Here is a 21,891-nt window from a genome sequence, read left to right on the forward strand (position 1 = left end):
GCTTTCACGACGATGGTTTCCTGACTTGACACGCCGTGTTAAGAGCCACCGTCGCGCACCGAGGGGATGAGAGAAACGTTCGCCTTCGGCGCCGCCACCCCTCAGGATTCCGGCGGGCCGTGGACGTCGGAATGACGTGTCGGTAGAGATTTCGTTCCGGATGCCAGGAAGCGCGTTGCAGCAACTCGAGGGAAGGTTGAATAAATGGGGGAGGCTCCGTGAAGCGCGCATTTACGTTCGCCAAGTATATAGCCCACAAGACCGTAACTAGGTGCAGGATATTTGCGGAGGGTCCACGTCGAGCGTGAAAATATCATTTTTAATGCCCTGTCGGAGGCGCGTTTACAACCATGACGTTTATCCTCTCTCTTCTCAACGAAGTTCGCTTCCGTTTGATCGTTGGCACTTTAAACTGCGCTCTATGGATAAATAATGCGATAATATTTTTTTTTGTTGATTCAGTATATTGATGCTACAATAAAAGACTCACAATCAAATAAATTTGCGACTATATATAACTATGTACGTATTGGCTCCACGAGATAAATTGGAGAAATCTGATCGTATTTCGATATCCCAATTTTTATTTTTACTCTTATAGTTATATAGTTATATAATTTATATTTATTTCTAAATTTTAAGGTTAAATAGATATTGTTTCTTGTTGTATCTAAGAATATATCGTTTATCAGAAATTGCATATTTTCATCAAGTTTACCAATCAAATTCAATAAGCGACCAACATGCAAGATCGAGTTACTCAATCCTAACCGGATGATCAAGTGAAACCGCTCTTAGCGGTGGTAACGAGAGAAATAAAATTAACGATGCAAAAAATAGCGGTCGTTGTGGAGGATCATTTTACACACGGTTACATCTCGTGGCGATATCCCCGTACGTGATCGCGACCGCCGACGCATAGTAATTCGAGATCATGCGCGGCGTCGGCAGCGGCGGGACAGATGGTTTTATCGCGTTAACGCGTCCTTTCGTTGGCCTTGTCGTGCGATAACGCATTATATACGAGCCTCGAGCGTAAAGCTCTTCTCCGTGGAAAACCCGTTTACGATCTAAACTAGGCACGGATGACAGGATCAAGGATGACAGGTCGGTTGTTACAATTTCGTCCTAGATGCTCTATTTTCTTACAGTGCATCTCGTATATATATCTTCGCAAAATGATTCGTCAAAGGTGAAGTCGCTTTAACATCGTACTCTTTTCGACCTATCCTTGTTGGAAGAACTTTTCGATTCCCTTTTCGTGCATCTCTGTCTATTGTTCCCTATTCTCTTCTTCCTTCTATCTTCGCCCTTCTCCTCTGACATCGTCCCAAACTTCCAGAGGGATGCTGGTGAGCCTATCCGACCGCAGGATAGAGAACCGCGCGCACGGTCAGCCTGTTACCGTGGTAACGCGATACAGGAACTAAATTCCGTATGTACTCGGGGACTAAGTGCACTTCTAACCGAAATTTCACGGCCTAAGCAAACGTTACACCGACGCTGAAACGAGATTTCGTATTAATGTTTAAAGCGATATACTGACCGGCCGTTGCGCAGATTGCAATCAGTGAAGGATGGCGTATAACTACACGATTACGGCGTATTGTTTGAAATGCTCAAGTGCCTGTAAACGCTCGGCGCAGATTTTGCGTGATTTACAACGCACTGCTTGCGATGATGTTTGAGGCAAGATTGAAGAAACCAAATATATCAGCGTATTCTTTTTCATTTATATTATTATATTTTATTATTAATACATTTTATCACATTATTATTACTATATTATATTTTTTATTGTTTATCGAAATTAAATAACCAAATACACAATAACCGAATACATTGTTGATTCGAGGAAAACCATAAATTATTTTCCATCTGCAGAGCATCGATTTTCCCGTTCGACAATCTTGCCACATTTTAGCTTTTATTCTCTCTAAATTACTAAATTGTGTTTTTTAATTAATTTGTAAATTTTACAATCGGAAAATAAATGAGTGTCATACATGAGGTTTACAACATATTAGATGACAAAGCATTTTTATAATTATAAATCATGAATAAATGCCAAAAGTCAAAGGTGAAAATAATTTCTCTCGAATTAAAAACATCTGTTGCACGATTTATTTCGAAAAGTTATTTTCTCGCGGTTAGATTGTCCTAAATGTTTCAGTGCAAAAAATGGAAGCCGTGTAAATTCATCACAAACGCGCGTATGTGATAGCTGAAACTCGCATAGTCGGAGGATTAAATGAGTTACTGAGATACGTATGTGATTTCTTCTCTATTTTCGCACGAGGTAGAACATGCAGATATCTCTAGAAATTTCTACATCTTGGCACAGAGGTGTCTTGTATAGCCTGCAAACTGATCCACCGGATTCGCGGGAGAGCCTGCGAACTGCATAGCGACAGGCACTCTCGGTACTTAAGAGCCCGTGCGAACATTTTCTTCTCATGTGCGAATATACCGTGTATACATCCGTACACACACACACACACACACACATACACACACACATGCGCGCGCGTATCCATATTCACGCGTTAGACGTGAAATCTCGGTTTCGTGCGGGACTCTTCTCAACGCGTATATCTGATCTCGCGCCGGTAGCATCCGTTTGATGGAGTTTCGCGTATCGTTTTTCCGTAACTCGCCTAACGCGAGTGCCAATAAGACGCTCGACGACGAGATGGATCGCAAACACAAAGGATACAAGAGATTGACGACGGATCTCATCCCCCAGTCAGAACGTGTACACCATTTGAAGTATATCAAATAGTCGTAATTTCTAATATATACTCCCGGTTGCTGCCTTATAGCCAAATGAATATTATACACACGGAAAAGTTATATCCTACACACATCTACGTCGATCTCAGTGCTGGGTAATAGCGCCGCTTCTCGCAATCTCCGTTAATGAAACTGCGTTTCTGAAAAACGCCACGTTATAGGTGCTCGAGTTTCGCGAGGTCGTTTAAACAGGTTGGATGTTAAAACTTAAATAAGAGAATCATTATATTTTAATTTTATTTTGTGCTTGTAACCAACCACATAATACTTAAATAAAGAAAAGATTATAATTTCATGTATTATAAAATTAATATAAAATGGAATTAACAATAATTGCTGGAGCATCAATTATTTCCTCTTAATTAGCGTAAAATAATTATATCACTATCTGCAGACACCTTGTCATTTTCTACCGGGGCTTTACCGTATATACCGTATATATATATATATATATATATGACGTGTAAACGCAAGATGGAAGGATAGAAGCTTTTCGCTCGCTGGTTCGTAAAGTGTAAAATGTGATACGATCAAGATGCCATGGTTGTATAAAAACTATATAATATTCTCGGTTAATTTTTAAAGTACCACTTACTCCGAAGATGAGCAGAAGGCCGTTGAAAGTTTCGTTGCCTCGCGCAGCACATCTCTTTTTTTCTTTAATAATGTTATAAAAAACCGCGCGCGCGCGGTGCTCTCGCGTCGGCAACGAACCACCTGAAAATTAGAACTCTTCTCTTAACGATGTCCCCATATATTTAAAATATTCAGATTTCTTGGATAATAGAAACAGTATCATTGTGCAGTTACATTTATGAAAGAAGGTAAGAGTGCTAAATATATATAACATAAAATATAACTATATATACATTACTTTCTATTTATTAAAGCTTGTTATTTAACTTGTCATTGCTATAGAACTCCATAAAAAATATACCTTTATTTTAACAAGAGCGTATCGTATCAAGATAATGAGTTACTATACTGTCGCCGGTCATTTTTATGCAAATTTGACGTAGTACACGTCATTTGTATCTGTTTAAACATTATACTGAAGCAATTCATAAATACACCCTCTACATTTTTTGCGGATTTAACCGGTTATTTAAAATTGCAGTTGTGGAATAATCACGGAAAAACATTACGACTAACTGTTTTACATTAAAGAAAACTTCAGAGAGAGAGAGAGAGAGAGAGAGAGAGAGAGAGAGAGAGAGAGAGAGAGAGAGAGAGAGAGAGAGAGAGAGAGAGAGAGAAAGTTAGAGAGAAGAAAGTTTTTTCTTTTTCTTACTTTAGCCTCATTCGTCAAACGGTTAATTTGTTTCAAGTATCAAAGTCGATTCAACACGGTGGAAACGTTCAGAGCGCGAAGACAGCGAAATTATCTTGCGGCCGCTACGATCGAAGGCAAAGAACGGCCGACTGTGTAATGAAATATTATATTTCCGGAAGATAACTCTGCCGGAAATGCTTGCACGACTGAACTTAACCGACGAATTTCTCGGCGCGCAAGCTGCGGCCGAATTGCATCGCGACGTTTAATTAGAGTAAAATAATTTCGCGAATCGTACTTGCCCTGCGCGTGATATACATACGGTATTTTGCGCTTTTGTACGCATAAGCAATATAAATAATATTCGCAAAAAAGATAGCCGAAATGTATGCTTAATAATTCAATTAATTTTTATAGTTAAATTTTTAACTCTTACGTTACTGGGGGGAACTGAAATATTCCATATTGAATCTGTTAAGACTAGTTCAGCGATTAATTATGGATAAACGAGGTATTCTCGATTATTCGATTTAAAGTTCTTTAAAAAAGATTCATTAACTATAAGATTCCTTTTATCCTAAAACAATTCCAAATTAATGACTTAAGTTGTTAACAATAACCATTAAAACGCCTGGAAACTTTTTAGAATAAAAGCTATGTTAAACTATACAAACATATGCTCTTTTCACAATTAATAATTGTCTCATTACATTTTGGTAACTTAATGGATAATTAATAATTCATATAAATCTTTATATCTAATGTATAAATTAGTGTGTAAATAAACACATAGCGTAAATATTTTACGAAATAGAATCAAAATTGGACGAATCCTAAAATAACAGTTTAATTTTTAATTAAAGTAATAAAAAATATTACAACATATTTTAACAGGAGGCAAATATCATATATATATCCATGCATTATATTATATCGCACGTAAGAGCTTGTTCGAGGATACGTATTCATCCTTTCAATGGCCCAGATATCTATCTGCAGAGAGCGATAGAGGACACCGAGAGACTACGACATCCTGCACATTACGAACTTCCGCGAGTCAACTTCCACTAGGTCGGAACAACGGCACATAATTCCTCGGCAGCGAGTAATTACTTCGGCGGGAAATTTCCGTCTCTAACGATGAATTGATGATACCCGCACAATCTAATTAGCATTACTTCTTTCTCTCGGGTTTTCGTGGTAGACTTAACGCGCTAACTTTTTGCACGAGAAAAGAAATATGTGCATTGCGCGTTGCGAAGACAGGCAAGAGTTCTTATCAAAATATTATGCCGGAAGCTAAAAATTAAACCGATGGAACACATATAAAAGTACAAAAAATAAAGACATATTTGTTAAGAGACGAAATGAGAGGAAACATTTATTTTTTTTGTATATGAGTTAATGAAAAGCGAGATGAAAAGTGTGTGAATATTTAGCGAATATTTCTTTTTATTTTATTTTATTTTATTTTAAAATGATTGTGACAGTTATTTTCAAATTAAATGAAAAAGAGAAAAAAGAAACATTCATAATACTATATGCACGTTTTAGAAATAAACTAATAGAGACAATAATATTTGACATATAAAACGTAAAGATAGTGCTTTTGTACTTTTCTTTATAGTGTGGATGTAACTATCGAATCTATCGGAACATCCCTTTTAAGCTTCCCATCGCAAACTCGAACATCATAATTAAACAGTAAGTGAATCGATATCTACGTAGACGTTCCTGCTCAGAACTTTACATGACAGTATCTAATTCGGTAGCCATTAACCTGTCTAGCGCACGGGGAACAAAGTAAACTTCAGTCTGTGATTGCGCCCCGTTTAGTGTGCTCGTGCACCTTAACGTTAGGCTACGCAAACTCGGTGTTTAGTACGAGAGCTAATTTGGCATTGACCAGTTACGCTTTGGCGCCGGCGGATTTACCAATGTTTATGTTGCCGTCGGTTCCGGACTGCTTACTGACAATACACCGACCGGAAGTAGCGGCGACATTAGTCGTCCCTGAAATACCATGTGTGCTCGAAATTTCTGTAACTTAGTTCGCTGTCTAATTCTTGCGTTTGCAAAAATAAAAATTGCGCCGATATCTGTGCTTGGAGACAAAATAAGAAAATCAACATACAAATAATCAAGTAATGTTTTAATCACAAAGCTTGGAAGAAAGATATTAGAAATTGAGTCTTTATTTCCATTATATATAATTTTTTATTATTCTCATTAATAATGTATATTCTAGAAAAAATATAACTTTCTTTGATTTTTTTGTTGCATTCGTGATTCCTTAGATTTTCTAATTATTCTAAGTTTATTTTTCTAATTTGATTAAATTTATATTTAATATAAAAACTATTGCTAGAATTTGAATTATTTAGCTATTTGAAAAAATAACATTCAGTTTAATCAATAATTCTATTTTATTATTATAATATAATTTCTTAATATATGATATTTTTTAAATAATTGAGTGAAAAATCTTTTACGACGCTTGTATTGACGTAATACTGATCGTCTTTCTGCAGTCATAAAGGAAAGCAGTTTCGCGCGCGCGCGCGCGCGTGAAACACTAAAAGCACATACGCCATAAGATGTAATAACTTATAATTGGATCATCATCGTGATCCTGCAGCAACTCTCACACACACAAGCCATCGTTTAATATGAGATTATCGCGCATATCTTACAGTCGAGATTATCGTTAATCTATCTTTTAATGGAAACGTTCTTGATACATTTGCTTGTCGCATTTGATGGTGTTAAGTATATATGTATATATGTACAATATGCATATAGTGTATATATACACGTAATTTATATATATATATCTATAAATATCCAATTTGATATTTACTATATCATATCATTAATTGTTAAAGGACCGTGCTAATGAGTGATATAATGATTTCAAAAATCATCAACTTAAAATTACGCAACTATTACCATCCACAAATTTTATACATATTATAATATTATCATTCATTATTCCATCAATCGAACGCATCCCACGTTAATTAACGATGCTACTAAAACACCGGGCGACAATTACAAATATGGAATGAACTTGTGTGATAAAAGATTCATTGAAGATGGTCAATGGGTGTTTCATTCACCGTAACATGCTGAAATATTTATAGGCAATTTACGTAAATTCACCTATTCGCCTAGTGGGAGGTCCGTTTTATCAGGCGACATAAGAAGAACACGAAGCTACTTAATTTGACCCGTTCCGCCATTATCTGGCATGAGACCGTCGCTTTGTCATGTGTATCACGCAATCATCTCCGTCTTTGACACTGAGAAACCTTTTACGGCGTACACTTTTCCTCGTTACAACGATCTGCATGCTAGCTAACTCGTTCATGCGCTCTTTGTCTCTCGCGTTATCTCGTATCTACAATATAAAAAGTAAAATATAAATAGAGAGGCGGTGAAACAGGTATAAAGAGAGAGAGGGGGGATGGGAAAATAGAAGAAAAAGAGTGCATAGCAGCACGGGACTTTTGATGTTTTACAAGCAACTTGCTAATTCAGCAGTATGCTACCCATTTTTATAACGCCGCCGCTAATCTACCCCTTTTCGTCTTCTGCCTCCCGAGGCGCGCGTAGTAATTAAACGTTATACCGCCGACAAAGGGCTTGGTAAAAGGGCTGGGTTGGGGACTTTGGTCCGTGGCACGGGGCGTCCGACAAAGAGACCAGAAACCGTTTGCCAGATCGTCCCGTTGTCCTTCTGGCAATGGAGTCAGCCGACCTTAGGAGCAAACACAAAAGAGTGCGTTTCGCGACCGCCCGGTTAACTTATCTTGTCTGTCGTTTCACCCTGCCTGCTTGTCTGCCTGCCTGCCCGCCCGCCTCACGTGCCCATGGCGATGAACCGACCGGGGGTTCAATATGAAATCCGTCCCAGACCTGGACCGTGCGCCGGCTACATGTCATTCCCGTTTTGCCTCGTTGTCCCTGCTGATCGACAACGGCCGGATCCGCCCGTATCACCACGGAGCTGTCCCCCGACGCTGTTTTAACAGCCCTGTTCGGCGCTACGCGCGGTTTGCCGAACGCATCTGTGCGAGATCGATCTGTACATGAATTTCTAGAAACAGTTGTGCACTGCTGATTTCTCTTTTTATGTTGAAATCCAGGATAAATCTGTTTTTTTCCCAGCCGTTATTTGAACTTGGACATTTACACGGCTGAGTGTAAAATCATGTAGTCTATATTTGAAAAAAGAAAATGTTCGTTAATTTTTGAAAAAGTTTTTTTCAAGGCCACTATTTTAGATCTGATTTTTATTCAATAATTTTTTTATTAAAATTATAAGATTTTTTGAAGAAATGTAGATTTATATATATAAAGCTTTTTGGGCGGCGGTGTGGTTTAGTGGTAGAGCGCCAGACTCGTAATCTGAGGAACCAGGTTCGAGTCTACTTAGAGCCATGTAACATGGAAAAGTTTTTTTCCGAAAAACCGCGCCCCTCCGTGCAAGATGCGGAGAAAACTGGGCTCCGTCTTTCGGAAGAGACGTTAAACCCTTGGTCCAAAGGAGGAAACAGTAAGGTAGTGGATGAATTGGAGGTTAGGGTTGGGTACGTCCCTTCAAAACGCCCTTTAAGGCCCCTTGGGGTATATAAAGTAAAATTCTTTATCTTTTATATATATAAAGCTTTTAAAATTATAAATTCAATTATTTAAGTGCTTAGTTTTAAATAAGTCATTTTAAGCAAAGAAAAGTTCCGTGTTTTTTTCTCTGAAAACTCTTCTTCTTCAATGTCGCATCCACCAAAATCAACTTCGAAATTCATGTTCAAGCAGATAAATCGATTTCCTTTAATAATTCTTTACTTTCTATTTTCAGTCGCCAGGAAAAAAACTGAAGCAAGAGCTGCTTTGAAGGAGTTTATCTTCTGCTTCGCTAAACTTCTTTCCTCAAAGTAAGTATGAAGTTTAGGGCAAGAATTAACTTGAAAAGTGTAATTTTTAAAATAACTTCTCTGATTTTCGTACCAAGTTTAAAACGCAGAGTTAGATTTCTTAATTTGTTTGTTTATGTTAATTTAAATTTACCGATATACAATTGACATGCATATCCAACAATGCTAAGTAATAAAATATATGTCATTTATCTAACAAGGAATATATTTGGTTTGCATTTAAATTAATTTTGATAAAATGCTATTTCCTAAAATGATTTTCTTCTTTCCGTGACAATAGTTAGAATACATATGTATAACAATCAATCAAAATTATAAAGACTTAAAGCAGTAGCGCATTAACTGGAGAATAAATAGAGGCGTATGTCAAATTTCATGCGGAACGAATGGCTATTGCCTCTGTCTCCCCATTGTTCTCCGCGCCAAATCGGCAGCTTGAATCTACACTGTCTACCCATTCTACGAGTTTCCCCACCGATATTGTTTGTCCCCACATTATTTTTGGTGCCGACCCCGGGGGACAAAAAAGTTTATTATCGCGGCTAACTCCGGCAAATTCGTTCATTTGGCAGAGATAGGGAATGCCGGCGCGCGCAGGTCCACTCCCTAACTTTGCGCGTTAAGGACGCCGATAGCGATGCAATGGCCGTTTGGCTTTGACACGGGAATTCTTCGGCGAACGATATAACGCTCGCAGAAGAGAGCGTCAACGAGTTAAAAAAACAACTCCCGTAGAATTTTTCGATCAGAGGTTTTTCTAAAAGAACAATGCGCGAGTTGTACGTGCCAAGAGTGCGAGAGAGACTGCGCTTTTATCTTTGTTACTATTGTTACCTTTGCTGCGCGAGACAGAATTATCGTCTCCGCTTGAATATTCGATGTTATTGAAGTTAAATAAAATCAAATGTAAACGTATATATGCGAAAATATTTAAACTTTAATATTTCTATTGTTTGAATAGAGAAATCTACGCATTTTTAAGCGGATCAATATAACGCGGTAAACTCGGGAATAGTGCATTCCTATGAATCCGGTGTAAAGTTTAGTAGTTACATAATGTGATAATTCGTGATCATTCCACATGGATGACATTTAGGAGTTAAGAAGTTACGTATCTATAGCCGCTTAGAAACAATGACTTATTGTTAGTTCTGAGTTTCCGGGTTTCTATGTCGAATCCATAAATCGATATTGTCTATAACTAAATTGAAATTCTAGCGAGAATATGAAAACTCATAGTTAGTCAATATAATGATTCTTTGGAGAAAGTATTGAATTAATTAATTAATCTTTAATTTTTCCTATGGATAAAGCTCTTATAATTCAAATTTTTAATCTATTTATCTCAAAAATATTTTTAATCGCTTAACTATTTGTTAAAAGAGGTATTTTGTTGAAAAAGCATTTAAGTTTTGTAGCAGCAATCTGACTGATACATAAAGAAAGAGAAAAATTTAAGAGTTTAATATTTTCAGATTTATATCCTTTTATAGCGCTTTTTGAACATGGATTTATTTCATTCGATCGCTTTTGTAAGTGCGTAATTAATAACACTGTAGTAGATTTTTATTATTCTTATTGTTAGTTGTAACAGTTGTGCTGAACGTGACAATAGCCCGTTACCCCAAAAGGGTAACTTGTGTGTGTCGCCCGTAAATATAATATTTGCAATAATCGCGCCTCTCTCTCGTCATATATCGACAAACTCTAAAAACCGTAACAATTTCTCCGCCAACGAACAATGCTGCAATAACAAATGGTTGTACGTGCGATTGCAGTTCGTGTTCTTATATATTGCATACGTGCTTTGCCAATCGAAAATACGGCGCATTTTTCGATAAACCCTCGAATAATGCAAAACAATCGCGACAGAGTTAGCGGCCGTCTAATTCATTACCGCATTACAGCTGAATTTCTCGGGTAACTTGGGTAATTCGATTAACACACTGAGGCTGGAGGCCAAGAATGCGAAACAATTTACTGGGGCGACTTTCCCAGGCATTTCGGCCGACAGAAAATAAATTTTTTGTTTTAATAATGCTCTCTAATTGCATGGCATAGGGCGACTTGTATTCTTGGCGGACGAAAGCGAACTGTGGATGGCACAATGGCTGGCAAGTCCGCAAAGTGGATTTCCACCCGAAAATCCTGCAATGTCCTGCATTTATTGCAGTCAGTGCTCTTAATGTATGAGACAGCTTATAATTATTGCTGTGACCGTGGTCTTCCAATTAGATGTAAATTGTGGTTGTGGAATGTATGATCATTCCATGTATTTAAAAAAAAAAGAGTAATTTGTATATTTCTATATTTTCAAAGTGGTTATTGTGTTCAATAACTATGCGCGAGAAATTTTTAGATTCTAACGTTGATGAAAACCGTAAAATGGAAATTTTTGAATAGAAATGTCTGATATGATACAAAATACTGTTTCCTGGACATTGTTAGATTTTTTCCTGTTATAAAGATATATTTGTATTATAATTTTTATATTTTATATTTTACAATTGTTGTATCTGTTGATTTAATAACAATACATCAACTAGTTTGACTTGCGCGATACAAAGTATATAAAATTAAAGAACTAAATGCAAAACATAGAAAATGCATCCGCTATACATACAAACATGCGCGGAGATGCGAACTTGCTAATTAATTAAATATGATGGCGTTTGAAGCGAACTGTACAAAGACCGAAGTGATATTACATGTTAAGTCTCTTATACCCCCGGTCGTAGATTGAATATGCAAGAGAAAATGACGAACAAGCAGCTCACTATTTTCTCCTCTTTCCTCGACATTTGCTAATTACGTTGATGCGGAACTGATCGAAAGGCACCGTTTAATTATTCTAATTTTACGCTTGCCCGATGCCGATCCGAACGAATGGCGGAGGAAGAAGAATGCTTTTCGCACGCCAGGGAATTTCAGAGCGGATCTACCGGGATCGCTGTAAGCGTTGGATCATTACGGTGCGTTCTTATGCCCTGCCGCTTTCGTTTGCGAAACAGACGAGGCAATAATAATTAATTACCATTTTACATGTCGATTATTAGAAGCATTCGCGTACGAATCTCTCTCTCTCTCTCTCTCTCTCTCTCTCTCTCTCTCTCTCTCTCTCTCTCTCTCTCTCTCTCTTTCTCTCTCTCTCTCTCTCTCTTTTCTCTCACTCACTCACTCTTTCTCTCTCCTTTCCTTTTTTCTTCTCCCCGTATTTAATTAACTTCCTGATATTCTACGCGCGTTTCTGTCTTTGTACCGACATTTATTCCTTCTCAACGAATAGCAATTTTTTGTGTACGCGCTTAAATTGGAGAAAAGCGACTAATCGACTCGAAGCACTGAAAAAGAATTTGCCATTTTAAAAGATCACACGTTCATATTTCGCGTAAGAACTATATAAATATTTTGCTTTTTCTTGCGTTTATTGCTATCGCGGGCAAGAATCTATACGCTGTGAAGTATTATCGTTATTGGTCGAAAATTCGTCACGCTGTTAGCTCTGCCGCAAGAGAAAAAGCCATATACTTCTCGCGCACGTATTCGAATCGATATCGCCCGATCCGTACGTTTGGGATTGTGGCGAAGCAACGGCGCCGTATCATTTCTCGCCGGTGTGCCATCGTGTGAGCAAAGGGAGTTTCCGAATGTATTCGGAGAGACGATCGGAATTGTTTCCTTAGCGCAGGTCAGGGTCCTCAATACGGGGCGATTCCATCGAATCCTTTTTGGATTTTTCCCCGCCTCTTGAGCGAGCCAGTGGCGAAAGCCGGGAAAGCGAACCAATAAGGAAAATGCCCGCGGTCGATACTCCACCACCGTTTTACTACGTGTATCATATAAGTGTCCGTCCCAGGGGTATAGGCGGTCAAGGTACATCAGATAAGAAAACCTGGTCCCGGAATAGAGCGCTATTATGTTTCCTATAAGTGGGCAACCCTATAGGGAAGCACAGCTCCATATATATATATATATATATATGTGTGTGTGTGTCTCGAAATACATGTATACTTATATATATCGCCAGATAAGAAAAATATCAGGTTGGGGCTCGCTTCTCGTAACCGCAGAAGTTGTAATTATACAGTGATGCTACTACCGAAAGAATGTGAAACACACGGCTTCCTTCGGACGCGCCTGCTCTGAATTGCTCGACCGAACTCTCCGCCTAAATCTGACCAGGGGATATATTTTCGAGACAAGATAAGACAGTAGTGGCGTGCGTTCACCGAAGAAAGAGTGTTTATCGTTACCTCGAATTCATAGACGTGGCTTTTTACAAGATTTTAATTAACCGAGACGTTCGTTGAGATCTTTCTTGTTGTGGGTAACAATCTGCAGCGCGCGCGGGTATCTCGGAAGAGAAGGAGCACGCGCTTCGTCGAACGACAGCTCAACAGCACACTGGGAAAGCTATGGCAGAGAGAAGAGCGTGTAAGAAGTAACTCGCTCGGCAATGAACACTTTCGTACTCGAAGCTCTTCACGTGAAATATTTGACGTACGTTACTTCCCCCGACGAAACGTTTCCCCGGCGTTTTAATTAACAAAGAGTTGATATCCTTGATCCTCATCTACGTTCCTACTCGTCTTTTCGCGGCATTCTACCGTCAGACATTTTCGCAGTAATTGGAGTAATCCTATCCCGAATTCTAGGCACGAGGGCAGCGCGAGAGAAAGAAGGTGGGCGAGAAGGAGGGAGATAAATAAATGTCGAGTTAAATGATGTCGGCGGTACCCGCCGAGTGTAGCAATTATACAGTTGTAGCGAACCGAAAGAACACGAAAGAAACGCGAACGCGGGACAGTTGGTTCGGGTTGGGACGGGTTTGCTCCGGTCTCCGACCGCCCACCGCCGAATCTGATTTGAAGATAACGCTGGACGAGATAAGTAAGCAGTCACGAGCAGGAGTATTTATTGCCGTCTGCGGCGCCACGGGAGGACGTACGGTCTGTGTTTTAACGAACAAACGTTTAATCAGCAAGTTCCGCAAACTACCGGACGCTTTATCAACCGGTCAACGACTCGGCCCTTCGGCCAATTGGTTTCCGTCACTTCACCTAATCGATTCCCCGATGTCTCGCGATTGTATGTTTACTTATTCATGTCTGAAAACGCATGTGGCGCGCATATTCGGGAATATTTGATTGATTTTATGCTAAATCATACATTAACGTCGAAATAAGTGGATAGCCGAGGCAATAAAATAACAACTGGCATAAACATCGCATAATACGTTCACAAAATGTAACAGTTGAAGCAAAAGTTAATAGGACTGACAATTTATTTTGGTGTAATGTAATTGGACGCGTCATAGCGAGTAATACCGTGATGTTTAGTCAACCGCACGCGTGTAAACGCACGTTCCCATTTTAATTAGCAAAGTTATAGCCTCCCATCGACAGTGCTGTGTATCGACAAAGTTCATCGGTAATCCCTGATATGCAGGAGGGGACCTGCCTGCTTTATGTAATACTAATTGGCAGAGTGGATACTGCTGTTAACAGTTACGCGACGCTTTACGTAATCGCCTTGCAAATGCCGGTCACGAGTTCGCTTGTAGATACACAAATGCACAATAGGGGACACGTGTACGTATGCACATATGCATGTGATGCACCTATAAACGCATCGCCGCCGAGTGGAACGAACGGCTAGTCAGGAAATGTGTCATTCTCCCCGCGGAGACTAGCAAGGATCTCCGCTACCGCCGACGCGCGCCGCCGCCGTTGCCTGCAGTTACCCTGCGGGGAGACTCTTGCGGTGAATAGAACTTGTTCTATAAAACTATCTCGGACGTCCTGTAGCGTGTCCCGGGGCGTCACGGTTGGGGACGTATCGGGCACTTTTGGCTCGGACAGAACCAACGTATGCAGGAATTGTCTGCGCCCTACTAGGGCTTGATGAAGCATAGCCTGCGAGTCGCACGTTATCATTTATCGCGAGTCTCTTCGAATTAAGTTTCTTGGTCAAAATTATTTTTTGTAATACTGCTTCTGAGATTTCGTTAGACCTGAACAGCAGCTTTGGCTCTTTCAGGCTCTTTGATTTAAAATTTTTTCTATTTATCAAAGCAGAGATCTGAGTCTCTCGATAAACTACTTTTAAATAATCATGGATTATAAATTACAGATTCTGCGAGTGAAAAAATTGCTACTTTTCTAGTTCGGCCGAATAAAAGTTAATCTAAATATGCATTTATAAGAAATTCACTCGTCGAGATAATACGGTTTAATTTTTCTTTTTTTTTTTTCAATCCGATTGAAGCGAGATGATTCTTGATAAATATTAATAGCTGTTCTATATGACAAATTGTATTTTTATTTTTGTGAGAATAATTGTATTTGCCCGCGTCGCGGCGCAATCAGTACTTCTTTTACTCCCGGATGTATTCGGTTGCGCTGGAATTTACTAAGCCGCGCCGGGCATGAGGCGTCGTATAATGCATTTTGTATGCAACTTTCGTAGTATTCGTAGTGCGACACTTCATCATTTCCCGGGCACTACATATAACTTCAGAGGCAACTAAAAGGATACATGGACCTAGGGAAGTACGTGGTATAAACATGAACGTAAGGCGAGTATCCCGGAGAGAGAAATGAAGGCTACGCAGCGAAATTTTGTGTATAATGCTCACTCGGATAACTATCTCTACTTTGCATTTAACGAATGAATTATGACGTATTAGCATAGTAAAAATCGTTTTACATCTGTTACTCGAAAAGTTTAATAATATTTTTTTACGCGCTTATTGATGGAAATACGCTTTCTATGCTCATTTAAAAAGATATCTTTTTAAGATTTGTAGTTATTATAGATTTTAAAATGCACCGCATTTTTCAGCTTCGTAATAGCCTCTAACCTAATCATGATATCTAATTAAAGCCGCTCACGAAGCATGTTTCCTCTGCCTACATTTGAGGCATAATTTTATCGTAAATTAGTACTTCAAATATCTCCCGAATGCGCTATATATAACTCACGGCCGCCTCGTATCTAATGGACTGTAGAAAATAACCCGTCGACAATAAATTTACAACAGACACCCATTCGGAACGGGGCGGTGTAAATTCAACATAGTCTTCCCATTTAGGGCATAAAGTAAATTCGGCCCACACAGCCCTATCTATAAATTTAACGGATGGTCCCAGCGATTACCCGTATATTTTCTCAACTCCACGGAAGTAAGAACGATGGATCTTCAGTCGACACGTTCCATCGCTAAACTGTCGATCGTAAGACTTACAGTTCAACCAGCGGCATACCGCGATGTTTTACTGACTATAAAATATTTTACGTCCTTGCGCTCTCTCTCCCTCTCTCTCTCTCTCTCTCTCTCGCTCTCTCTTGCTCGCTCGAACGCAATGCCGCGCACCTCAGGTTACGACGAAACGGCTCGTATATTTGGTTAAAGCCCGAAGTTTGACGCGGAAACAACGTATATAGCCTGTCTTGATTTAACGTCGGTGAGTACTACGATTTTCTTCATTACCACATTCGTTGAAGTCCCTGGCGGTGATCTCAAAAGGACCCTCAACGGAGTCGGCCCTGTTCTAGCTACGCGGTGTGCTAGGATAAAGATCTGATGGAATCAGGATGTCCTCCGTGGGACCTACTCCGCGGGATACTCCATCACGAGGCCCAGATCTGTCCCGGTGATTATTAACTTAACAAAGAGGCACAAAAGTGGGGGGGGGGAGGAGAGGGTTCGTTCTGGATATGCCTGTCGCTCAGGAATGCGTGTTACATTGAGATGAGCCGTGATTCATCCGAGAAACGAGATCGAAATTTCCGACAAACCGGGTGCATGCCTAAACACTCCCGTGGACCTTGTCTTTGGCATTATCGTCCCATCAACGCGTCATTAAACATTTCACGTCATGTTTTGTTCCAAATCCGATTCTCGACGGCGCGGCCCAAGAACTGAAAAAATGTCGAGCATACTTATCCCTCGAAAGCGTCGGGGTAGCAAAATTATTGGTGACCTTAGACGTGAAAGATATCGATAGGGATGAAAGGCGCAGTGACTTCTCAAAGATCGCGACTGACAGGATGACGTTCGGTATTTTCTCACCTGTGCGCATAAACGGACGATCGAGGCAGGTCGGAGAGAGGAGAGAGAGATTTTGTGGGCGCGGGAGACCAAAAATCGGCATCTCTCGGTCCGCCCGGAGGGTCACGAAGCCGCTTAAGACCGGCTAAGCTGCTTACAGAACGGACTGCGCGCTGATACTCGGTGCGACTTGCCGTATGTATATATATGAAGCATTTGGAATACTAAAGCAAGCCGATCCTACTCGCCGACCGGTTCTCCTCCCGGAGAGGAGCATCGTTAACACCGTGGCTTACTCCGAAAGCCACTTTACACTCGCGTGCGCGTTAACCTACCGCACGGAGTCCACAAATTCGCGGCCTTGAAACCGTGGATACTTCATCGAACAACGCTGGTGAATTTATTCAAGATTATATACGGGAACACGGGAAGATTATTAAAGCGCCGGCCGTCGCACCCCATCATTTTTCGCAGTATTCTCCCTTTGATCTCGTGCGGCCGCCCCATGTGGGAAAAGAAATTTATACGAATTGACTTTTTGTTTCGCGCGGAATACATTTGGTAGATAGGATATCTCTCACTGAATGAACATAACAGTCATCTTTAATAAATTCGCTTTCGTATGATTAAATTGTATTAGGTCAAGAATTCGAAATGATTGTACGTATATATTTCAGTTATTTTAATAATTCTTCTCTATATTTTACTTTTTATTAATGTAATATTATATATACAATTTTTTAAGGAACATTTTTCATATCGTTTAAAAGAAAGCCAGCAATTCTTTTTTCGCGGTGTCATTTATCGCGCGGTAGATCATCTTTGGTAAGGTTTATAAGAGCCGACACTTCCGCTTGCTGCTTTCGCTCACGGACGATCTGGAGATGTCGACTTTTTCCTCCGTGGCTGCCTGAAAGATATGAAAAGAGCGGGCATCAGTCATCCCCGAAGTCGCGCGGGGCCAAATTGTCGCATCTTTGGTTTTTCTGGAGGGAAGCGCGCGGCATAATGGAACGGAGAGGAAGCTTGAGTGGCCACGAAAAAGGGCTCTTCGCGGTTGTATCCCTTTTAGTCTGGCCACCCCTCGACTGTCACTCAGAATCAGTCGGTTTCTCCTCTATTCTCGAGCTCCCTCTCTTTCTCTCTCTCTCTCTCTCTCTCTCTCTCTCTCTCTCTCTCTCTCTCTCTCTCTCTCTCTCTCTCTCTCTCTCTCTCTCTCCTTAGCTCTCGCTCCGGGACTGTCGTAATACCGATCTGGCATGAAAAGTTACACCGGTCTCCACGCTGACAACAAATGTCTCTTAATCTCCGTGGGCGGTTTAGTCACACTCGGGAATGCAGATTCACGGAAAGGGATGAGTATGATTCATCGAGGCATCGAAGCTTAATACCGACGCGGATTGATCTCGATCTCGAAGGCGGAATCCGTTAGGACTAATCTAAAGAAACGATCTCGATGTCGACTAACGTCGATCACGTTATTATTATTCGTTTTATGCAACGTTCGTTCACCCATCTCGCAGCCACACCTTCGATCGATATCGGTGCATTGATATAACATTACAACGACTAAAGTGAATAACCGTGGTAGCCGAAACTTCGGGATCAATCACTATGGCTCGCTTTAAAGAGGAGGCAAATGGATTCTTAACAATGGGACAATCTTCTTAACAGAAGATGTAACATTAGAGAATCATTGAATTTTGAATGTGCGGTAAAGAGATATAGGTATTTAAAAAATTTCATTTTAAAATGCAATGATTTAATTTAAAAAAGTAGATCTCTAATACGAAAGAAAGATCTAATACGATAAAAAAATTTTTTTAATATGCTCATTGCCTTATATATACATACAGTACAACATATTTAATTTTGTGATATAAAAATTTTAAATATTATTTTTATATACTTTTTTACGTATATGGCTATTATATCTTTACAGAAAATTTGAAATGAGAAAGAAATTAATTTCTTTTCAGAGATGTTATAATATTTTGCCGATTATAATAGCTTTAAGAATATATAATATTCTGAAAAATAAAACACGGTGCATGTAGTATATCTTCCATACGGGTCAATTTACTAATACTATGTAATCACGATTTGTCAACCAATTACTTTAATCGATAAAGAGGTCGAAATCTAAAGATCTCGAAGCTGGTCTCGCGAATTCGGTCGGAATAAATTGCGCTGCGCGTATACGTCAGAGACGATCGAAATTCCCATGAAGGAGCGAATCGGAAATGGGAATGACGTATAAAGGAGCCAGAGCACGTAGGGTCAGTTTGCCAGGCAAGGCATATCCTGTACCGTGAAGAATCTCCGGCAAATCTTGTGTATGTCCAGCTCGTCACATGACCCTGCAGTCTCCACCTGAATACTGATCGCTGTCCTTCCGGAGACTCGGGGAGACGCTTTGCGTCCTTTTGTAAAATCAGTAGCGAGCCTTTCAGACTCCTTTTACTCCGGACGCAAGCTCGTTTCCCGAGACCCTTTATAGTCGCATACCTTTCTGTCGCGTCTTACCGTTCGCCGTTGTATCCTCAAGTACAGGTACGGGGGTCGTTACGTTTCGCCGTTTCCACCGCTGCCACCGGGAGAAATAAGAAACACGCTTTTTGAATTAGCGCCTTACGCGCCCGCGAGTTTTTTGCGCGTAGACGCAGTAATAATAACGTCGCGTGTACCTCCATCTTGCGCGCGTCTATAGCACTTACGTAACCAGCAACGATGGAGAGACATGGACTGTAAAAAAAAGAGATTCAGTTATAATGTTAAAAAGGAAATATTAAATATGCAGCTCCGTGCAATTTTACTACCTTATAAGTAGAGGTTGAAAGAAATATGAAGGAAGCTGCAGATTTTGTGGCATATAATTTAATCTTGATTTTTTTTTTTCCAGAAAAATATAGACATTTTTAATATGTAGCGAGATATATTAGCATTTATACGTCGAGAGAAACGCGCATAAAGTTTTCTGTTCGTAAGACATCTAATTTTATAGGCTGCTCTATAACGTTGAAAGTTTCATAAATTCGCCGTACAAATTCAATTTACGAATTCACCATGATATCGCCGCATTTAAAAGTAGATCAAGAGCCACCCCGCGGTTCGCTGCAATTTTATCGTGGCTCGTAATGCATCGGCCAATCGTTACACTTAAGAATTAAATCTAGTGGCGTCGTTAAACCCGAGGAGGATCGGGGCTAGTCTCCCACGATATAGCCGGCTTAATATCCTTGACGTAAATAGATTACCGTAGCGGCGGGTCGGGTTATAGACGCTCTAGCTCTTCGCTAGCGGGAGGATCTCCGTGCGAGAGAGGAGAGGAGAAATAGAGAAAGAGCGGTTCTTTCGGAGGAAAATGCAGAAAATTCGTCGCGCAGACTGTGCGACGGCGGCGAAGCATCGGCTAAGAGGGTAGCCGACACGGGGGTGGGCTTGCTGATAAGAGAGCACCGTAGGAGCTGGCACGCTTTGACAGCCAGTAAATTAAAGTATATTTCCACGACGCTGGGAGGCAGATGCACTGTACGCGGTAATCCGAGAGATTCCCCGAGAGCAGAGATGAAAGGTAGACACGAAAAGAGGGAATTTTTTATCAACCCCCCCCCCCCTTTTCTCCGGGGGGGGGGGGGAATCGGCATGCCGTTGGAGCTCGGTATAGCCGAGGGGGAGCTGGAAAATCATGTCCACCTGGGCGTAGGAGCCATCAGCCAGGAGAAATGGGAGAGTAAAAGGAGTTGTCAGAATCAGATGAAGAAGGGAAAGAAGAGAGAGAAAGAGACTGCGGAGAGCGGCCTGAAGTATACCCGACGCGTCCGATAGATTCGCGAGTAAGCGAGAGAGGGAAATCGATGAAGACGGCGAAGCCTCAAGAATACAGAATCTCGGTAGTCGACGATAATAGGTCGGTCGACCGAGGATTATCGCCCAAGAAGAAGAAGAAGAAGAAGAAGAAGGAAGTTTCGCCGATCTTAATTGGGTAATTACGATAATTTGCGCGTCGCGCGAGCGCACACGCGGGCGCGGGCGCCAAGATCGACTGGCGATTAAATATTCGTGCCGCTCTTAATTTTCGAAAACCAGAGGGCCGGTTGAGTTATCCCGATAAAGTTCGCGCAATTATTTCTCCGATACGCGATCGCTCTTCCGGCAACTTCCGCAACCTTTTCCGCGCGAAGTCGCTACCTTCGTTAAAAATTAATTGGTGGTTCGACATAGTGACGCACATTTGCTTTATAACAGCCCGACCGATCGCGATATTACTCTTACAATTATTGGTACTTGCTTCCGTTTGCGACATTGTGGATCGCGATATGTAGCACGCAAGACTAAACGCGCGGTTAAGAGGCCAAACGTCGGGGTATAACGGCGGGACGTTGCAGTAATATAGGAACTTTGCGAGTAAGAACTTCTTACTCGTTCGTTTCCCATCCAAACTCGGCGTTGTTAGGAATCCCCGAACGACCGCGCCGTACTTTCCTAGGGAACGGGCGACGTTTCTCTCTTTGAAACATGTACTGGTATGCATGGCATATATACCTACCTATATATATATACCTACCATACGTACCTCTGCGTTTCCCCTCATCATCGGAAGAATAGACGGGACGCATTTTCACGTAGCGGCAACTACCAGCTCCGCATAGTATGCACGTTCTCTTATTCCCTTCCCCGTCTGAGTTACTCGCAGTTTGATACTTCCTTTTTCCTCTAGTTTTGCGCTTATTGCTGGAAAGAGCGAGCGCGACGGCGACAGGCGACGGCGTCGGCGACGGCGACGGCGGTTCGGGCCTCGGGCAATTCCTGAACTCCGGATCTAGGATGTTCCT

At 40.7% G+C, this 21,891-nt stretch overlaps 1 protein-coding gene across 4 annotated transcripts in view; it reads right to left on the minus strand.

Moving 5' to 3' along the window:
• Nucleotides 1-21,891, minus strand: part of LOC143907025 (organic cation/carnitine transporter 2) — a 128,445-nt gene that overhangs the window by 10,513 nt on the left and 96,041 nt on the right. Inside the window, exons 11-12 of one of the 4 annotated variants that reach the window (XR_013259705.1) lie at nucleotides 19,583-19,801; nucleotides 17,822-17,966 (exon numbers count right to left, since the gene is read on the minus strand). The exons of 1 other annotated variant lie outside the window; for it this stretch is intronic. Coding sequence is in view for 2 of the 3 variants with exons in the window: in XM_077423503.1 (XP_077279629.1) it covers nucleotides 19,688-19,801 (114 nt within the window). In the remaining variant the exon portion in view is untranslated. Of the gene's footprint in view, nucleotides 1-17,791; nucleotides 17,967-19,016; nucleotides 19,802-21,891 lie in introns of those variants that run through there. 2 more of the 4 variants (XM_077423505.1, XM_077423503.1) reach the window with 2 other exon arrangements.

Source organism: Temnothorax americanus, unplaced genomic scaffold (genome assembly GCF_048541705.1).
Source record: "Temnothorax americanus isolate GAGA-0224 unplaced genomic scaffold, ASM4854170v1 Scaffold8, whole genome shotgun sequence".
In the NCBI taxonomy this organism is placed as follows: Eukaryota; Metazoa; Arthropoda; class Insecta; order Hymenoptera; family Formicidae; genus Temnothorax; species Temnothorax americanus.